Here is a 16,404-nt window from a genome sequence, read left to right as displayed (position 1 = left end):
AGACAGACTAATACCTTTGATTATATCGCTCAATTCATGGCTTCTTAACTTGGATAACATCGTTTTGAGTTTAAAATAAATGCGTAACATAATTTATTGTTCTACGTTACGTAGCGGACCAATCAAGTCTCGTGTTATTTGTTTACAAAAGGTGATCTGTTTCAGGAGTATGTCTTCGTTCGAAAAAAATAACTATTAACTTTGGTTATAGGGCTTAATTCTCGACTTTTCAATTCAAATTAATTCGTTCGGAGTTTGTGATTGATGAGTTATCTAATATCTTGCTTTACGTTACGTAGCGGACTAACTAGCATTTTTATTTTCCTGTTACCAATAGAAGAACTCATGATCGCCGTCATTTTGGAATTAAAACCATTTTTACAGTGCCTAAGGGGTCGGATTTTTATCTCAAAAGCGTTCCCCAAATTTCTAGTATTTTTCTGCGTCACTCTGTCCTCTAACCTCATCCACCTTTCTCAGTTACTGAAAGCGTATACCCCGTGCAACTTGCCCATCTTAAAGAGAGCCATTTGCCCTCTCTTTTCTCAGCAAAAAAACCCTCAGCATTGCCAGACTTATTTCCGCAAAGTTAAACCCTCTCTTTTTTTTCGTTTTCTCCTTCTCCTCCCCATCATACCCTTTCTAGTTACGCATTATAACCCCCAATGTTACGTAGACGTAACATACGTTTACGTTCTCGATTAATTTTAATTTTAGCTATACGTATTGATTCCGGCAAGGCCGATGTGGCCGCCGCCGTTGAGGGATGATGTTGCTGCTGCTGCTGATGATGATAACCACTGATCATGGTGAAACGACTTGTGGTCCGATGATGTGGCTGCATTTCTCCATCACCATTCACGTTCTCATTATCCTCTAGATCGGGATACATGCTGATGTTATCCAAACTATCGATATCAATTTCGCCGGCCTCATTGCGTACATAGGTTAGCTGATGAAATGGTGTGGCCAGCAGTTTTTGTGTGGATTTGCGTAACGTTTTACGGGTTGTGGTTTGACTGGGCGAGGTGATGGTGCTGGAGCTGGGAGTGCTGCTGCTGCTGCTGGGGCTCATGGCTGTGGCTAAGGTTGGCATGGCTGTTATTAATCTAGTAGTGGTTGAGCTTAAAGTATTGGCTGTTATCTCCGGCAGAGATGATTCCAAATCGCTAAAAGTATTAAGGCTTTGTGGAACATGCTTTGAGTTGGCGCCCAATGTGGCCTGACTTGTTGAGGGGTTGGCGGCAAAAGAGCTGGCTGTTGTGGTTGTTGTCGTGCTTGTGTTTGGTGTGGTAATTAGACCATTTTCGAGGCGTATCTTTTGCTGTAGTGCCAACTTATCCTTGTGATGTTGCATGGCATTATGGGGATGCCTTGCCGGTTCATGTGAGTGCCTATGTCTGCTTACTTTGTGATTCCCGGTAAGGGGTACAGTCCTTGTGGCATAAATATAATCAGTCATCAAATTATTCGTTGAAGTTACCGTTAGCTCGGGCACATCACTTAGTTTGCTGGCCATTGTGCTGGCAATGGCCTCATCTTCATTGTCATCCGGGGCAGAAGTCTCCTCCACTTCCTCACTGCTGGAATCCTGCTCTTCGCTTTGGTTAAGACTGCTGCTGCTTGTGTTGCCGGCCAAATGCAGTTTGAATTCATTGTTCATTTCATCCTCCAGACGCTGTTGCTGCTCCTTGGCTTCCGTCTGTTTTGAGGTATTTTGTGGGAGCAAATCATTTGATTTTGGAGGATCTTCCTGCCTGACCAAGGAGCTGGCAGGAAAGGCTGCTGTTGTGGTTGTTGGTGCTGGATATGGCAGTGACATTGTCCCTGGACTTATGTCATAATTTAAAGGCAATGGAGATGAGACGGAAACGCCCAGCTTTTTGTAACCCTCCTCTTTGGGCTCCTTGGAACTTATCGAACTAAATGCATAATCGGAGGAGCTTTCCTGCTCGAAAGTTGCCGTCGAGACTGATGAGGGATACCAGGTCTCCCAGCTGGGTAGGCTGGCCGATGTGGGTTTCACAGAACCTGGAAAATCCTGGGCCGAGGTTAGCTCCAACTGTGGCCAAGTGCTGAAATCTGTGGTTAGATCCTCATCTTCCTCGGCGGTCTCCTCGGTAGCGGCTGAAGATTCCGGCGAGATGTCATGTTGGGTATTGCTTCCCTGGCTTTGGGTTTGGGATTTGTGGAGGCCATGCTTGCGATGGGCTTTTCTTCTTCGGCCCTTGTGTTTGTGACCCATGGAAGTGCTCAGACTGTCGTGATGGCTTGCCATTGTTGTTGTGGTAGTGCTTGTAGAGCTTGTCGGGAAAGTTCCCTGCTCCGAGGGCACTGGGGGTACATCAGCCAGGGAAGTGGAAGCAATGGTGGTTGTCCGGGTTGTGCTGTTGGGCGCCATTGAGGACTTGCTTGGCATGGTGGACATCAGGGTTGTCGATGTTGTCGATGTTGTTGTTGTTGCTGCTGCTGTAGAGGGACTAGTACGCATGCGATTGTGATGCGCTCTTGACTTTTGCTTCTGCTCATAATGATGATGCCTACGCGAATCGTTGCTGCTGCTGCTGTGATGATGCCTAGCCGCATGGTGATGACTATACTGAGGTTGAGAGTGGTTATGATGTTTACCGCTATGATTATTATGGGCGCCATATTGGCCTAATTCTACATTGTGTTGCCTAGAACTACTTAAGTAAGTGCTATTTTTGGAATCTCCGCCGCCACGCATCTGTTGCAGACGCTGCTGTTGATGCTGCCGCTTGCGCGTACCCTGACCCGCTCCGCTACTGTGCAGCTTGGATTTTTTGCCATGTTGCTGCTGGCGATTTGAGGAATCCTCGTTACGATGCTGATTCCGGTGGCGATTTGGCCGGCCACTGCCGCTGCCGCTGCCACGGCCCATGCCACTGCCCAGGTGTTCCTCGGACTGTGGCGCCCGAGCGGTGGTGGCCCGAACGCGTTGCTGTTGTTGGAAAAACTGATTGTGCTGATGGAAAAACTGATCAGTTGGTATTTTGGTGAACATGTAACAGGCATCGTTGACGACCTTCTTGGGACCGACAGCTCTACCGCGTTGCGTGAAGCCGATGCGTCGCCGCCGATCGACAACGGAGCTGAAAACGAAATAACCGTGGACAATGGCTTCGTTGAAATAGCAGGTATCTTGGAGTTCTTTCTGTAAATAAAGAAGAAGAGCAGAGAAAAGGAAATTAAACAACGAAAATTATCTGAAAAAGGAGGGAAAAAAACAACCGGACTATTTGAGAAACCCTCCAGCCAAACATGTGCCGTTAATGATGACACTGATGATGGTGAGAAATGGAGCAATGCCAGACGGCTCATGCCATGCATGCCGACACTTGAAAATCCATAAAACCTCAACAATTGCCAGAAGAAGATGAGGAAGAAGAAGAAGAGCCATGTTCCCATAACCAAGACAAGTGCGCCTGCGTGGCTTCCTGGCAGACAGGCATGCATTTGACATTAAACATTTACCAAGTGTTTATTTATAAAACACTTGATATTGGTTTTTGGTTTACATAAGCAATTGTTATGGTCTTTCCGATCCCTACCCCTGCCTCAGGCCTTCCCCACCTCACCCCTTTCCCTGTGCGTCGATTTAAAAATATTTTGTTACAAAATTTTCAAGTGGAGAGGACAGGAAAAATCAATAAAATTCACACTGCACTAAAGATTTGAAGCCTTAAATAAAGGGGAGACAAGGGAGGGAAACGAAGAGGGGGGGGGGGGGGTTGGAGAAGAAGAAAAAACAATAATGGAAAAAAGAGGGAGGGGGAAGGGTGTGGGGAAGCTAAACTGAAAATCAAAAGGGGGTTTGGCTTATTTCATTACAACGAAAAAAATAATCATATCTCCAGCCTGCAGTCTTCCCTTTATCCATTGGAGCATGCAGGCCGTTTCTCCCCCACCCCCTCCCGAAAAAAAACTCTCATTGTTATTGTTTTTTTTTTTTGTTCTCAAGTGAAGAGGCCATGGAATGTTAAGTTATTGTTATGCGGTTGTGTTGATAAATTTCAATATAATTTTGTGTTCGACGTTGATTGGTTGGATGGCGGGGATTCAATTTCATCGCCAAACCAAAGAAAAAGGATCTTTTGTTTTGAAAATATTTCCCTTTTCTTCTTCTTCGTTTGGCTGCAGCTAATTTTATTTGATTTTTAACGCATCAGCGAAAATGTTGAGGGAAAAGTAGAGGGGGTAAGCGATGGGGGATGGTGGGCTCATAGGTCAAGTGATTGCTTCAAATTGTTGTCAAACCATTAGCAGGTCATAAAAAAGGTTATTTGGGGTCGTGCCATAAATTTGAGATTCTTTTTTGTTCTGGATTTCGGAAACAATGTGTCAGGCTGTGATAATGGCGCCCAATTGTTGGAGCAGAGGATTTTTGGTACTAAGATGAATGAATTAAAAATTTAATTATGAGCTGTTGGTTATGAAATCAATGCCTTAGGCTGTGATAGTGGCGCCCAATGTTTGGCCCAATATTTTGGATTAATATTTTAATTGGAGATAATATTGTTTGGAGTTGGAATCAATTTGTCGAGATAAAAAACATGGACACCATGAGGATGGTTGTTGGGCTTTCTTTCTTTCTTACTAAAATGAATTAACAAAAATTGAATTATAGCCCTTGGGATATGGAAACAATGCCTTAGCCTGTGATAATGGCGCCCAATGGTTGGCCCATAATATTGGATTAATAATTTAATTGGAGATATTATAATTTTGAGTTTTGGAATCAATCTGTTGAGATGAAAAACATGGTAGCCAGTGGATGGTCCTCCTTTCGCCGTAGTAGCCTAATTATACTCTCCACCATAGTATGGAGTGTATATTAAGTTTGTCATTCCGTTGGTAACACCTCGAAATATACATTTTAGACCCCAAAAAGTCAAAAATTCAATGTCGAATTAAAAATGTCCGTCCGTATGTCCGTCTATTCGTCTGTGGGAATCACTCTAGCTTTCGAACGAAATGAAGAAGGTTGGTAAAATTTCACTCAAATGTATATTATGTCTGCAGGACTTTTGGTATTGAAAATGGGCCATGTAGGTCCACGTGTTCGTATAGCCGCCATATAACGGTACCTCCCGATATTCGGTATTTTGATGATTTTAGCGACATTATTCACCGGAATTGTTTCAAATTTGGTATTCGAAGTTCGTAATGGATACTACAGCCTATGACAGAAAATTGTCTGTGAAGGTCCACGTCTTCGTATACCCCCCATATAACGGTACCTCCGGATATTCGGTATTTTGATGATTTTAGCGACATTATTCGCCGGAATTGTTTCAATATTGGTATTTGAAGTTCGTTATGGGAACTACAGTCTGTGACAGAAAATTGCCTGTGCGGGTCCAGGTATTCGTATAGGCCCCATATATCAGTACCTCCCTATTTTCGGTATTTTGACGATTTTAGGTACAATACCCACCGAAATTGTTTGAGATGTGGTATTTGAAGTTCGTAATGGATGCTACAGCCTGTGACAGAAAATTGTCTATGCTGGTTCAGGTCTTCGCACAGCTCCAATATAACGGCACCTCCTTATATACGATATTTTGATGATTTTAGCTACATTATTCACCGTTTATTTCAAGTTTCGAATTTGAATATGGTGATGGCTTATGACAAACAATGCCTATGTATGTCCACGTCGTATAGACCCCAATATAACGGCTATATTCGGTATTTTTAAAATTTTAAAAGAATTGTTTAGGGATTTTATTTTTTAAAAATTTCCAAATTCGTTGCAAATGGTGGTATTAAACTTACTGCTTTTTAACTTGTTTTTTAATTAATTTATGACCCCTTTGGGTCTGGAAATGAACTGTGTTAAGCAGTGATAATGGCGCCCAATGGTTGGAATATATTTTGATTTAATAATTTAATTAGTGATAAAACTATTTTGAGTGTTGGAAAGTATTAAGCAGTGATAATGGCGCCCAATGGTTGGCTCAAGATTTTGGTTTAACAAATTTAATTTGAGAAATTATTATTCGGCATGTTAGCTCTGATTTTTAGAAGATTTCGAGTACTAGAACCAATGAATTAAAATTTAATTATAATCCGTTGGGTTTGGGAAATAATATTAAGCAGCGATAATGGCGCCCAATGGTTGGCTTAATATTTCGGTTTATATTTTTAATATTTTGGAGATATTTTTATTCAATCAATCTATTAAGATGAAAAACATGGTGACCAATGGATGGACTTCCTTTCGCCTTAGTAGCCCTATTTTTTAGAAGATTTTGATTGCCTGAATCAATGTTTTAAAATTTAATTACGACTCCTTGAGTTTGGAAAAAAATGTATTAGGCAGTGATAATGGCGCCCAATGGTTGGCTCATGAGTTTGGTTTAACAATTTAATTTGAGAATTTATTATTCAATCAATCTATTATCCATCTGTGAAGCCGAAAAACATGGACACAATGTACAGGGACTTAGTTTCGGCATATTAGCTCTGATTTTTAGAAGATTTCGAGTACTAGAATCAACAAATTAAAATTTAATTATAATCCCTTGGGTTTTGGAAAAAAAATCATTAAGCTGCGAATAATGGCGCCCAATGGTTGGCTTAATATTTCGGTTTATTAACTTAATTTGAGATATTTTTATTCAATCAATCTGTTAAGATGAAAAACAAGGTGGTCAATGGATGAGCTTCCTTTCGCCGTAGTAGCCCTATTTTTTAGAAGATTTTGAGTGCATGAATCAATGAATTAAAATTTAATTACGACTCCTTGGGTTTGGTGAAAAATATATTAAGCAATGATAATGGCGCCCAATGGTTGGCTCAAGATTTTGGTTTAGTAATTTAATTTGAAATATTATTATGCAATCAATCTGTCATAAATCTGGAATCAATTTGTTAAGGTGCAAAAAATGTGTACCATTTGGATGGTGGATGGGCTTCCTTTCGCCTTAGTAGACCCATTTTTTTGAAGATTTTTGGTACAGGAATGAATGAATAAAAATTAAATTATGAGCCCTCTAGTTTGGAAAAAATATATTTAGCAGTGGCGCCCAAGGTGTGGCTTAATATATTTTTTTTTTTGAAATATTTGAATAATTTTATTTAGACATAAAAGAAGTATTATTCCATAGATGGGCTTTGTTCCGGAAATTTTTTGGGGACCCATATTAGCTCTATTTTACCATATTAGCCCTATTTTGTAGAATATTTAGAATACCAAATCAAATGAATTAGAATTTATGGTGACCCCTTGGATTTGGAAAAAAAAATTACTAAGTAGTGATAATGGCGCCCAATGGTTGGCTTAATATTTTTTTTTTGAATATTGGAATCAATTTATTTAGATAAAAAGATGGTATGGTCTTTGTTTCGGCTAATATTTGTTGGGCCCCAGAATGAATGATATAAAAATGGTGAGCATTTTTGGTCTGGCTTTTTTGAGCAACAAATTAAAGTCAATTCAGTTAGATTTGAACCTAAAAGGTCGTCGTTGTGAACATTTTTAGGGTTTCTTTAAATATTTTAAATCACACAGGTTGAGTTTTTTTTATTAAAAGTGCCCTTCACTAAATTATGGCGCCCAATTTAAAATATTGAAGGATTTTGCAATTATTTCAAATCAGAGAGGAATTACATGTTTAATTGCCGTCAGGAAAAATGGAAAATCAGGAAAAATTTTCCAAATAGTGGACTCAATTGATTGGGATTTTAATAAAACTAATGGTGCCCAATTAATGGAAAGTCCTTTGCCGTTCCTTCTCTTTTTTTTTTGAATTTTAATATCAACGATGGAAATGTAGATCCTTGTCTTTTGTTTAGTTGGTCTTTAAAAAAAATGGAAATAAATTTGAATTGCCCACGTTGTCTGGCAGTTTCAAATTGTTGTGTCAATTTAGAAGAACCATAATAAGTGTTATTTGTAAGCAAAAGGATATATTGATATCGTGGCGCCCAATTGGCGTAACTTTTCTAAAATCCAACGTCTTAGATGAGCTAAGGTTAGTAAAATTAAAAATATATATTTAAATAAATTTGTCATTCCGAAGAAGCGTCGGAAAAGGCCCCCATTTAGACAACTCAATAAGTTCAAATAATCAACAATTTATATTGGGAAAAATGGCGCCCAATCAGAGGATTTTGTCGATGTTATAAATCAAGCGCTTAATTTGTGAAAACGATCCTCAATGACAGAATATTCTCGATCCTTCGACACTACGTGTTAATATGTGAATGTACGACCAATTGGAGGATTTTTCGGTCCTAAGAATCGACGGCTTAAGATGTAAAAATTTCACACATTTGCAATGAATTGCCAAGAATATACCATAGAAACGGCGCCCAATTAGTGGACTTAGTCGGTTCTAAAAATCAATGGCTTAAGATGTTAAATGACACCCAATTAGAGTATATTTTCGATCCTAAGCATCAGTTTAACATGTGAAAATACCGTCCAATTAATACGACGATTTTTTACGGTCCTAAGTATCAATTGTCAAAAATATGTGAAAATGACATCCAATTAGAGGATTTTGCTGATTATAAGACTTAACCATTTCGAATATCAAAACTGCTCCTCATTCGAGGTATTTTTCTGTTCTTAGAAATAGTGGTTGAAAATATAGAAATGGCGCCCAATTAGAAAATTCTATTGGTCCTAAAATTAATCAGTTGTAGATATGAAAATGGCGCCCAATTTATTTTCTTAAACTTTTTCTATTCCTAAGATTATATCTTTTAAAATGTAGAATTTTTTTCGGTCCTTAGGAGATGTAAAACTGGTGTCCACCCGTTCAATCCCCTAACTCTCTAAACTGAGCTTTTATCATTGAATGTTGGAATGCGGATTTTGAAGAATTTCACAAATTTGTGGTGATCCTTCTTTCTTTTTTAAAGGAATCAGTAGACATTTCAGAAGTATGACACTGAGGGTATTTCCATGTAACTAAAGAAGATATGTTGGAATTCAACTTTTTTTGAGGTTAATTAATAATGGCGCCCAAATGATGGCAACTCCTGCGAAATCAACAGGATTAAAGTGGATATTCAAAGAATTTTGTATAGATTCGAATGTTTTCAACTAAAAGTGATCATGGTACCCAATTGGTCGTGAGACCAAGATTGAAAACCAAACATTTTACAAAGAATGGAAGGAAAATTATTTAGTTTTCAAGAAAAAAAATTGAGATAGGAATGCGGAAGCCTCTGGGAGTAGCTGGCGAATATGGCGCCCAATTGCTGGCCCATTTTTTTTTACTAAGACTAAATAAGAAGAGTTTTAAGGATACAAAGATGATATTTCAATTTTAATACAAAAGTTAGATTTTCCTTTAGAGTGGAATGGTTTCGTTTATAAAATAATGGCGCCCAAATGTTTACGGTCGCATTGTTACTAATTTTTTTTTTATTATACGACTCAGGAGAATGTTACTCGTCACAATTCATTTTGGTGGCATCGATGAGCTTTTTTATATGAAAAAAAAAAAATAGTTCCTCACATTGGATGAGAAAATGGCGCCCAATTGCAGATAAATGTATTTTTTGGCAAAATTTAGTAGACTTTTGAGAAAAATTAAAAAAAAATCCTTAATGCAATTGATTTGAAAATGCAATATTTAATATTCACAATTCATTTTAGTGGCATCGATAAGCTTTCCAGTTTGGAAAAAAGTTCCTCACATTGGATAAGAAAATGGCGCCCAATTGCAGAAAAATATTTTTTTTTTTTTGGGATATTGGAGAGAAAATAGAAAACTTTTAAGAAAATTTGAAAATTTCTGAAATGAAATTGATTTGAAAATGCAATTTTCAATATTGTCTTAAGAATTTTGAAATATGGGCTAGAGGATTGTTTCAATAATTTAATTTTGAATTGAATTTATCATTTACTTACCATTCCAACTAGTTTCCAATGATCGTTGAAACACAGGTACCTTTGTGTTTCCTTTGCGTACAGGGCTATTTTGAAATCTTCGTTCACAAAATCCGGGCGGCCGACTATTGTTATATTTTCTGGAAAAAAAAAGAAAGGATAAGAGTTAATTTAAATTTTTGTCAATGAATTCAAATAAAAAAAAATCAAGATCAAAGGCTTAAAATTCAAGCAAAAGTCCAATAGATAGCCTTGGACAGGCCTTCTATAGCAAAATGAGTATTTGACAAATTTTCAATAAAAAAATAAATTCTAAAGGATGTTTATCGTAGGGAATCCGCTTTCTGAAATCATGAAATCATGATCGAAGTTCTTCTGTATAAAAATTATTGAAAAAATTTGTTTTTCCCACTTGAAGACCCTTTAAAGGATAGTTTACTCCTTCTCCTTTTAAGGGATGTCCCATTTAAGAATCCCATAGTGTAACCTTCGACAGGCCTTCTATAGCAAAAAGAGTTTTCGAAAAATTTCAATATAAAAATGAATTCAAAGGGACAATAATCGTAGGGAATCCGCTTACCTAGGCCATGAAACTTTCGCTCCTTTCGAGATTTTTCTATGGAAAATAAATTTTATAGAAAAATTAGGTTTTTCCAACTTGAAGGCCCTTGAAAGGATAGTCGGCTCATTCTCCTTTTAAAGGATGGTCCATCAAAGAATCCTGTAGAGTAACCTTCGAAAGGCCTTCTATAGCAAAAGGAGTTATTGAGAAAGTTTCTATATAAAAATGAATTCAAGAGGGTAATTATGGCAGGGAAATCCACTTCCTGAAGCCATAGAACTTTCGCTCCTTTCAAAATACTTCTGAATAGAAAATAAATTTTAAAAATTTTACAGATTTTTCTAATTTTGAAGGAAAGGACTATTCTTTCTTCTTTTAAAAGGATGTCCCATGGAATATTCCCCCCCCCCTTTTTTTAGGAATTTCTTTATTTTCTGTGGTTCTTCATAAAAATCTCTTGTTCCCCTCAAATTTTACACGACCATTTACAAATTAAATTGAACACTTTGCAATATGCAAATGTTGGCCAATTAATGTCATAATCATCGGAGACCAAATTGGCAAACTGCTCCTCGGGAAGAAGGTCCCATAAAGAAAAGGGATCTCCTTGTGGATGGGCCATTGCAATTTGCCTAGACAAGTGGTGACGAGCGGTAATTAAATTGTAAAATGTTAATGTAAATGCTTACTAAATGGCTGGAGACAAGAATTTGAAAGAACAACAACAACACAACACTTTACAAAAAAAAGTGAGGAAAACAGGGTCGTGGGGGAGTCTTATTTTTGGGAGAGTTCTGGAGTTCTATCTGAGAAAATTGACATAAATCTGAAAGTGCTTTAAAGTTTAATATTGAGAAGTTTCCTGTTTGTAATAATGTATTTTGGGAGTAGTTGGGGCCCCCTCTGGCCCAGCCCCGCCCATGTGGGCGGTATAAAAATCATTAAAATTAAAATACTCTAGCGTTTATACCAGGCCTATAGTTGCTGAGTATATTCTAGGCTTTGAGAGAAAAAAACCTGCTACTCTTGTAATATATTGATGGATACAATAACAACAACAACATAATGAAAATAACAACAACCACAACTTCTTAATTTGACTTTCAATAGTTTATTGATCTCAAAGATCAATGGTGTAATGGCAGGCATTCTGCCATCCATTGAAGAGTCAGGCAGGCAGGCATCTTCTTTTGTGTATGCTCACCAGGCTTGACGGAATATATGCCTATCTGCCTATGAGTGTGTGTGTGTGCTGTGTGTGGTTATTTTGCTAAATGAAAAATAAATATTTGTGTTTTTGAAACTGTAGAAATATGCAAATAATAATCTTCGATGACTTGAAAATACTGACGTCGTCAATGATGACGATGATGATCATCATCATCACTTCCAACATCATTATGAGGTATACATTTCTCGAGCACCCCATCCATAGATTGCCACCCAGTTGGCCCATGTGTAAGTGTGAGAGTCACTTACATGTGCGCATGCTCACCCTGGCTGAACTTGAAGAATAACGTCATGCCAGGAGTAGCAATAATTTTTTGTCGCCCCCCCCCTTTCCGCGATTGTCATCACTCGACGCAGATTGTTGATCATCTGAATTTGTTTTGCCTGGTGTTGATGGCAATCGCACTAGCTCTGGCCATGCTCATCGTGTGGCTAGAAAGAAGCAAGCTTTGCCAGCCATTGGGGAGTTTGGTTTTTAACAAAAAAAAAAAAAAAAACCTAAGTAAATAAATAACTTGTAAAGCGGTATAACCGCCTCGTATTTACCATATTTCATATTAAAAGTACATAAATACCAAAACACACACACACATACATACATCAACAGCAACAAATAATAACAAAAAAAAAAAAAAAACAACAACAAAAACAATGACATAAAGACAGACACACATACAACATGGATACAGTAGTTGGCCTCCATATTCCCCAGTTGAATTACGAAAATATCACACGATTAACTGTAATTCGACATTCGATTGATCGACTTTTGGAATTCTCAACGCCAAAATAGACTTTTAACTGTGGTAGAAATCGATAATCGTCTTTTAATTTGGAATACGTAGCCGAAAATATGTCGATTTTTGCCTTTAACAAAATTTTATCACATTCCAAAGTCGACTTTTATTTTTACAACGTCAAATATCGCATAAGCAAAAGTCGACCTATGTATCCCTACATTCAATTAAATATATTATTTACGGTAAATTTTCAATTTTTATACACGCCAGAAATCATCCAACAATTAAAATAGATTTAATTCGCATTTTTTACACATTCAACAGCGTCCATGAAAATTTTGGAAAAACCAGTCCAAGATGGAAAACTAAAATCTGCGATTTCGAAATGCGAAATCGATTAAGAAAAAGCGACATTACAAATTTCACCACAGAAAAAAATCGACTTCTTGATTTTTCAGCACCAAATATAACTTTGGCTATAATCGACCCAGGTATACCTATTTTTGATTAAATCATTGATTTACGGTAAATTTTAAGTTTTTATACACGCCGGGAAGAAAGCATTAAAAAAAGAAAAAAGTTGACCTATGTATCCCTATTTTTGATGAAATCCATGATTTACCGTAAATTATTTTTTTAGACGCCAAAAAGTATGCAACTACCACTTAGTTTTCATTCGTATTTTCTACTCTCTTAGCAATGCCCATAAAACATTTGAAAATCAATCTAAGATCGAATTCAAATTATGGTTGAAAATCAAAACTTGAAAATACATTTTAGCCAATTCAAAAAAAAAAAAACGATAAGCCCCAAAAAATCGATGAAAAATCTTAAATCGAAATCAATATTGGGGTGCGAGGTAAAAAAACCAGTAATTTGTTTTATTGGACGAAAATCGATTGTTGAAAAGTCGATTTTCGAATCGAAGTTTAAAGTCGAAAAAGTTAAATTAGAATTTAGTTCCATGTCTGTCTGAAACTTTAATTGGTACTGAACGCTTCGGAGAGATGCTTTCATACTTTATTTTAATTTTGGAGTGGGAATGAAAAAAAATAGAAAATGGATTTTAGCAGTGATGTACCATTCTTTTTAATTTTTCGTGGGTGCCTAAAACAGATTAGGTATCAGTTGATGAATTCTTTATTGGTTCTTGGAAAATACTTTTTAAAAATTCACGCCTTTGGTGGTTCTTGAGAAAATATTTGGTGGTCCTAGAAAATATATTTTTAAAAAAATCACGGCTTTGGTGGCCCTGAAAAAAAATATTTGGAAAAAAATCACGCCTTTGGTGGTCCTTGAAAAAAATATATTTATACAAAAATTCACGCATTTGATGGTCGTGAAAAAATATATTTACAAAACTTCAAGCATTTGGTGGTCCTTAAAATATATTTTTAAAAAAATTTACGCCATTAATTGTTTTTGAAAAAATATTTTTAAAATAATCCAAGCATTTGGTGGTCCTTGAAAAATATAATTTTTAAAAAATCCCCGCCTTTGGTGGTTCTGGAAAAAATATTTTTTAAAAAATCCCCGCCATTGGTGGTCCTGGAAAAAATATTTTTTTAAAAAACCCACGCCTTTGGTGGTCCTGGAAAAATATTTTTTAAAAAATCCACGCCTTTGGTGGTCCTGGAAAAATATTTTTTAAAAAATCCATGCCTTTGGTGGTCCTAGAAAAAATATTTTTTAAAAAATCCACGCCACGAAAAAATATTTTTTAAAAAATCCACGCCACGAAAAAATATTTTTTAAAAAATCCACGCCACGAAAAAATATTTTTTAAAAAATCCACGCCACGAAAAAATATTTTTTAAAAAATCCACGCCACGAAAAAATATTTTTTAAAAAATCCACGCCTTTGGTGGTCCTTGAAAAAATATTTTTTTTTTGCAAATCCACGCCTTTGTGGTCCTTGAAAAAATATTTTTTTTTTGCAAATCCACGCCTTTTTTGGTCCTGGAAAAAATATTTTTTAAAAAATCCATGGCTTTGGTGGTCCTGGAAAAAATATTTTTTAAAAAATCCCCGCCTTTGGTGGTCCTGGAAAAAATATTTTTTTAAAAAATCCACGCCTTTGGTGGTCTTGGAAAAAATATTTTTTAAAAAATCCCCGCCTTTGGTGGTCTATGAACAAATAATTAATTAATAATAGGCAGAAGAAGATCTTTTAACGATTTACACGGCGTAACCTTCTTTGTCATACCTCTGACAAATTATAAGTTAAAATGCCTGGTGAATATTCAAACTTCAGATCCCTAATACCATCAGCTGTTTTTCAACATGGTAATTAGTTTTCGGCATTTTCGTATTACTCCCTTTTGTTCTCAACTACGCTTCCCCCGTCAATCACATTTTTTGGGTCTTTTCCGTTCATAGATTTTAAATTTTCAAAAAAAATCAAAAACAAAATTGACTATCTCTTCTGATAGATTGTAGGTTTATTATAAAAAACCTGCCTCGTAGTCAAAAAAAAAAAAGAATCCATAGATTTTTCTTTGATAAGCTTTAAGTAGGGATGTGTAGATCGACTTACGTACATTTAGTTTATTTAACGAATTCGAAGGACCAAATACTGTATTTCTTAAAATTAAAATGTCAATATAGTAAGAAGTCGATGCTTTAACAGAGGGAACTCCAAACTATTTGAAATTTTGGTCCATTGACCTAACTTTGTCATCCGGCAAATTTTCTCCAAAAAATATTTCTCAAACTGAGACTGTAATACACAATCACTCACATACACCCATCTCCCATCTATCTCCACTAAAATCTAACAGATAATTTATAAACTTTCCATGTAACAGCTATCCAAAATGATGACAACAAATACAACAGCAACACCACCACCAGCAAGAAAAACAAAAACTTGCCACTCTCAGCATGTAACCGTCGAATAAATCTTCCTAATGATAGTTTCTTCTTTTCAATATCTGGCCGAAGCGCTGAAGAAAATCAATAGCCCAGCATCGCTGTTGTTTGTCTAAGCATCTGCACGTACAATGGCTACTACAAAACAACTGTGGCCACTACTGGCAAACAGCTTCCTGTGGTGGGTCTGCAGGGCAGGGGGAGAAGAAAGCGAGGTACGGCATTCATTTGTCTCTGTGTCATGTGGTGTTGAGTTGACAATCTTGCAAATTGCTGCTTACAAATTGGCCTCAAGCTATGTAAAAATACAGTTGTTGCGGCCGTGGCATGGTATGCTGGGTAGCTGGCTAGCTAGAGTTACATAGCAGACCAACACAACACAACGACATTGGAACATGGTTAAATAGTGATGATGTTTCGATATATTTTTTGGTGTTGTTGCTGGTTTTGTTATAAATGTGCGAATGATGTTGTTTACATTTGAATATTACAACAAAACCAAAGCCCGAACAAAAGAGTCACAGAGAAGACGACAGCGTGACAACGAAAATAAGATGTTCGGAAAATTCAAATGGGGTTTTAGAAGAATTTCGCAGGCGAGAATTTTTCGTTGGAAAAACTGTGTGCGGTCTTTTTGGAGAAAAAAATGCGAAAGACTTTAAAAGACGATGAATTGAAAGGGGGAAAGCGGAAGAAAAATAAAGTCTGATTGTAAAAAGAGAATTGATTTTATAGTTTTCAAAAAGGTTATCCATTTATATTATTTGTTTTTAAGCTACTTATTGAAATGGTGAACTACTCATAGACAGCGGAATAAATTAGTTAAAGGTCCGGAATAAATTAGTTCAAAATAGTTATTCCGTAAAAGGAACCATCGAAACTATTTTCAGCTATTCATCTGATTCCCATAAATCTGGTGGTTCATCCAGGTCCTTTATTTACATCTAATTTGTTTTTAGGCTTCTTACGAGAGTGATGAAATACTCATAGACAGAGTTGTGCCATTCCGGCTTAAACTAGTTCATAATAGCTATTCCGTAAAATGAACCATAGAAACTATATAATCAACTATTTTGTTGATGTGGTTAAAGTGGTGAAAAGCTCACAGCAACAAGTTTTCTAGTTCCACA

At 36.6% G+C, this 16,404-nt stretch overlaps 1 protein-coding gene across 2 annotated transcripts in view; it reads right to left on the bottom strand.

The window, feature by feature from the left end:
• Nucleotides 1-463: 463 nt before the first annotated feature.
• LOC101891262 (uncharacterized) overlaps nt 464-16,404 on the bottom strand; it is a 186,952-nt gene continuing 171,011 nt past the window's right edge. For both annotated transcript variants that reach the window (XM_059126257.1, XM_059126258.1), the window contains 2 exons: nt 9,893-10,011; nt 464-3,175 (listed from right to left, as the gene is read on the bottom strand). In XM_059126257.1, coding sequence (XP_058982240.1) covers nt 647-3,175; nt 9,893-10,011 — 2,648 coding nt within the window. In that variant the 3' untranslated portion in view covers nt 464-646. The remainder of the gene's footprint in view (nt 3,176-9,892; nt 10,012-16,404) is intronic.

Source organism: Musca domestica, unplaced genomic scaffold, assembly GCF_030504385.1.
Source record: "Musca domestica strain aabys unplaced genomic scaffold, Musca_domestica.polishedcontigs.V.1.1 37, whole genome shotgun sequence".
Lineage (NCBI taxonomy): Eukaryota > Metazoa > Arthropoda > Insecta > Diptera > Muscidae > Musca > Musca domestica.
The sequence above is the reverse complement of the archived record's forward strand: the minus strand, read 5'-3'. Positions and strand labels throughout refer to the sequence as shown.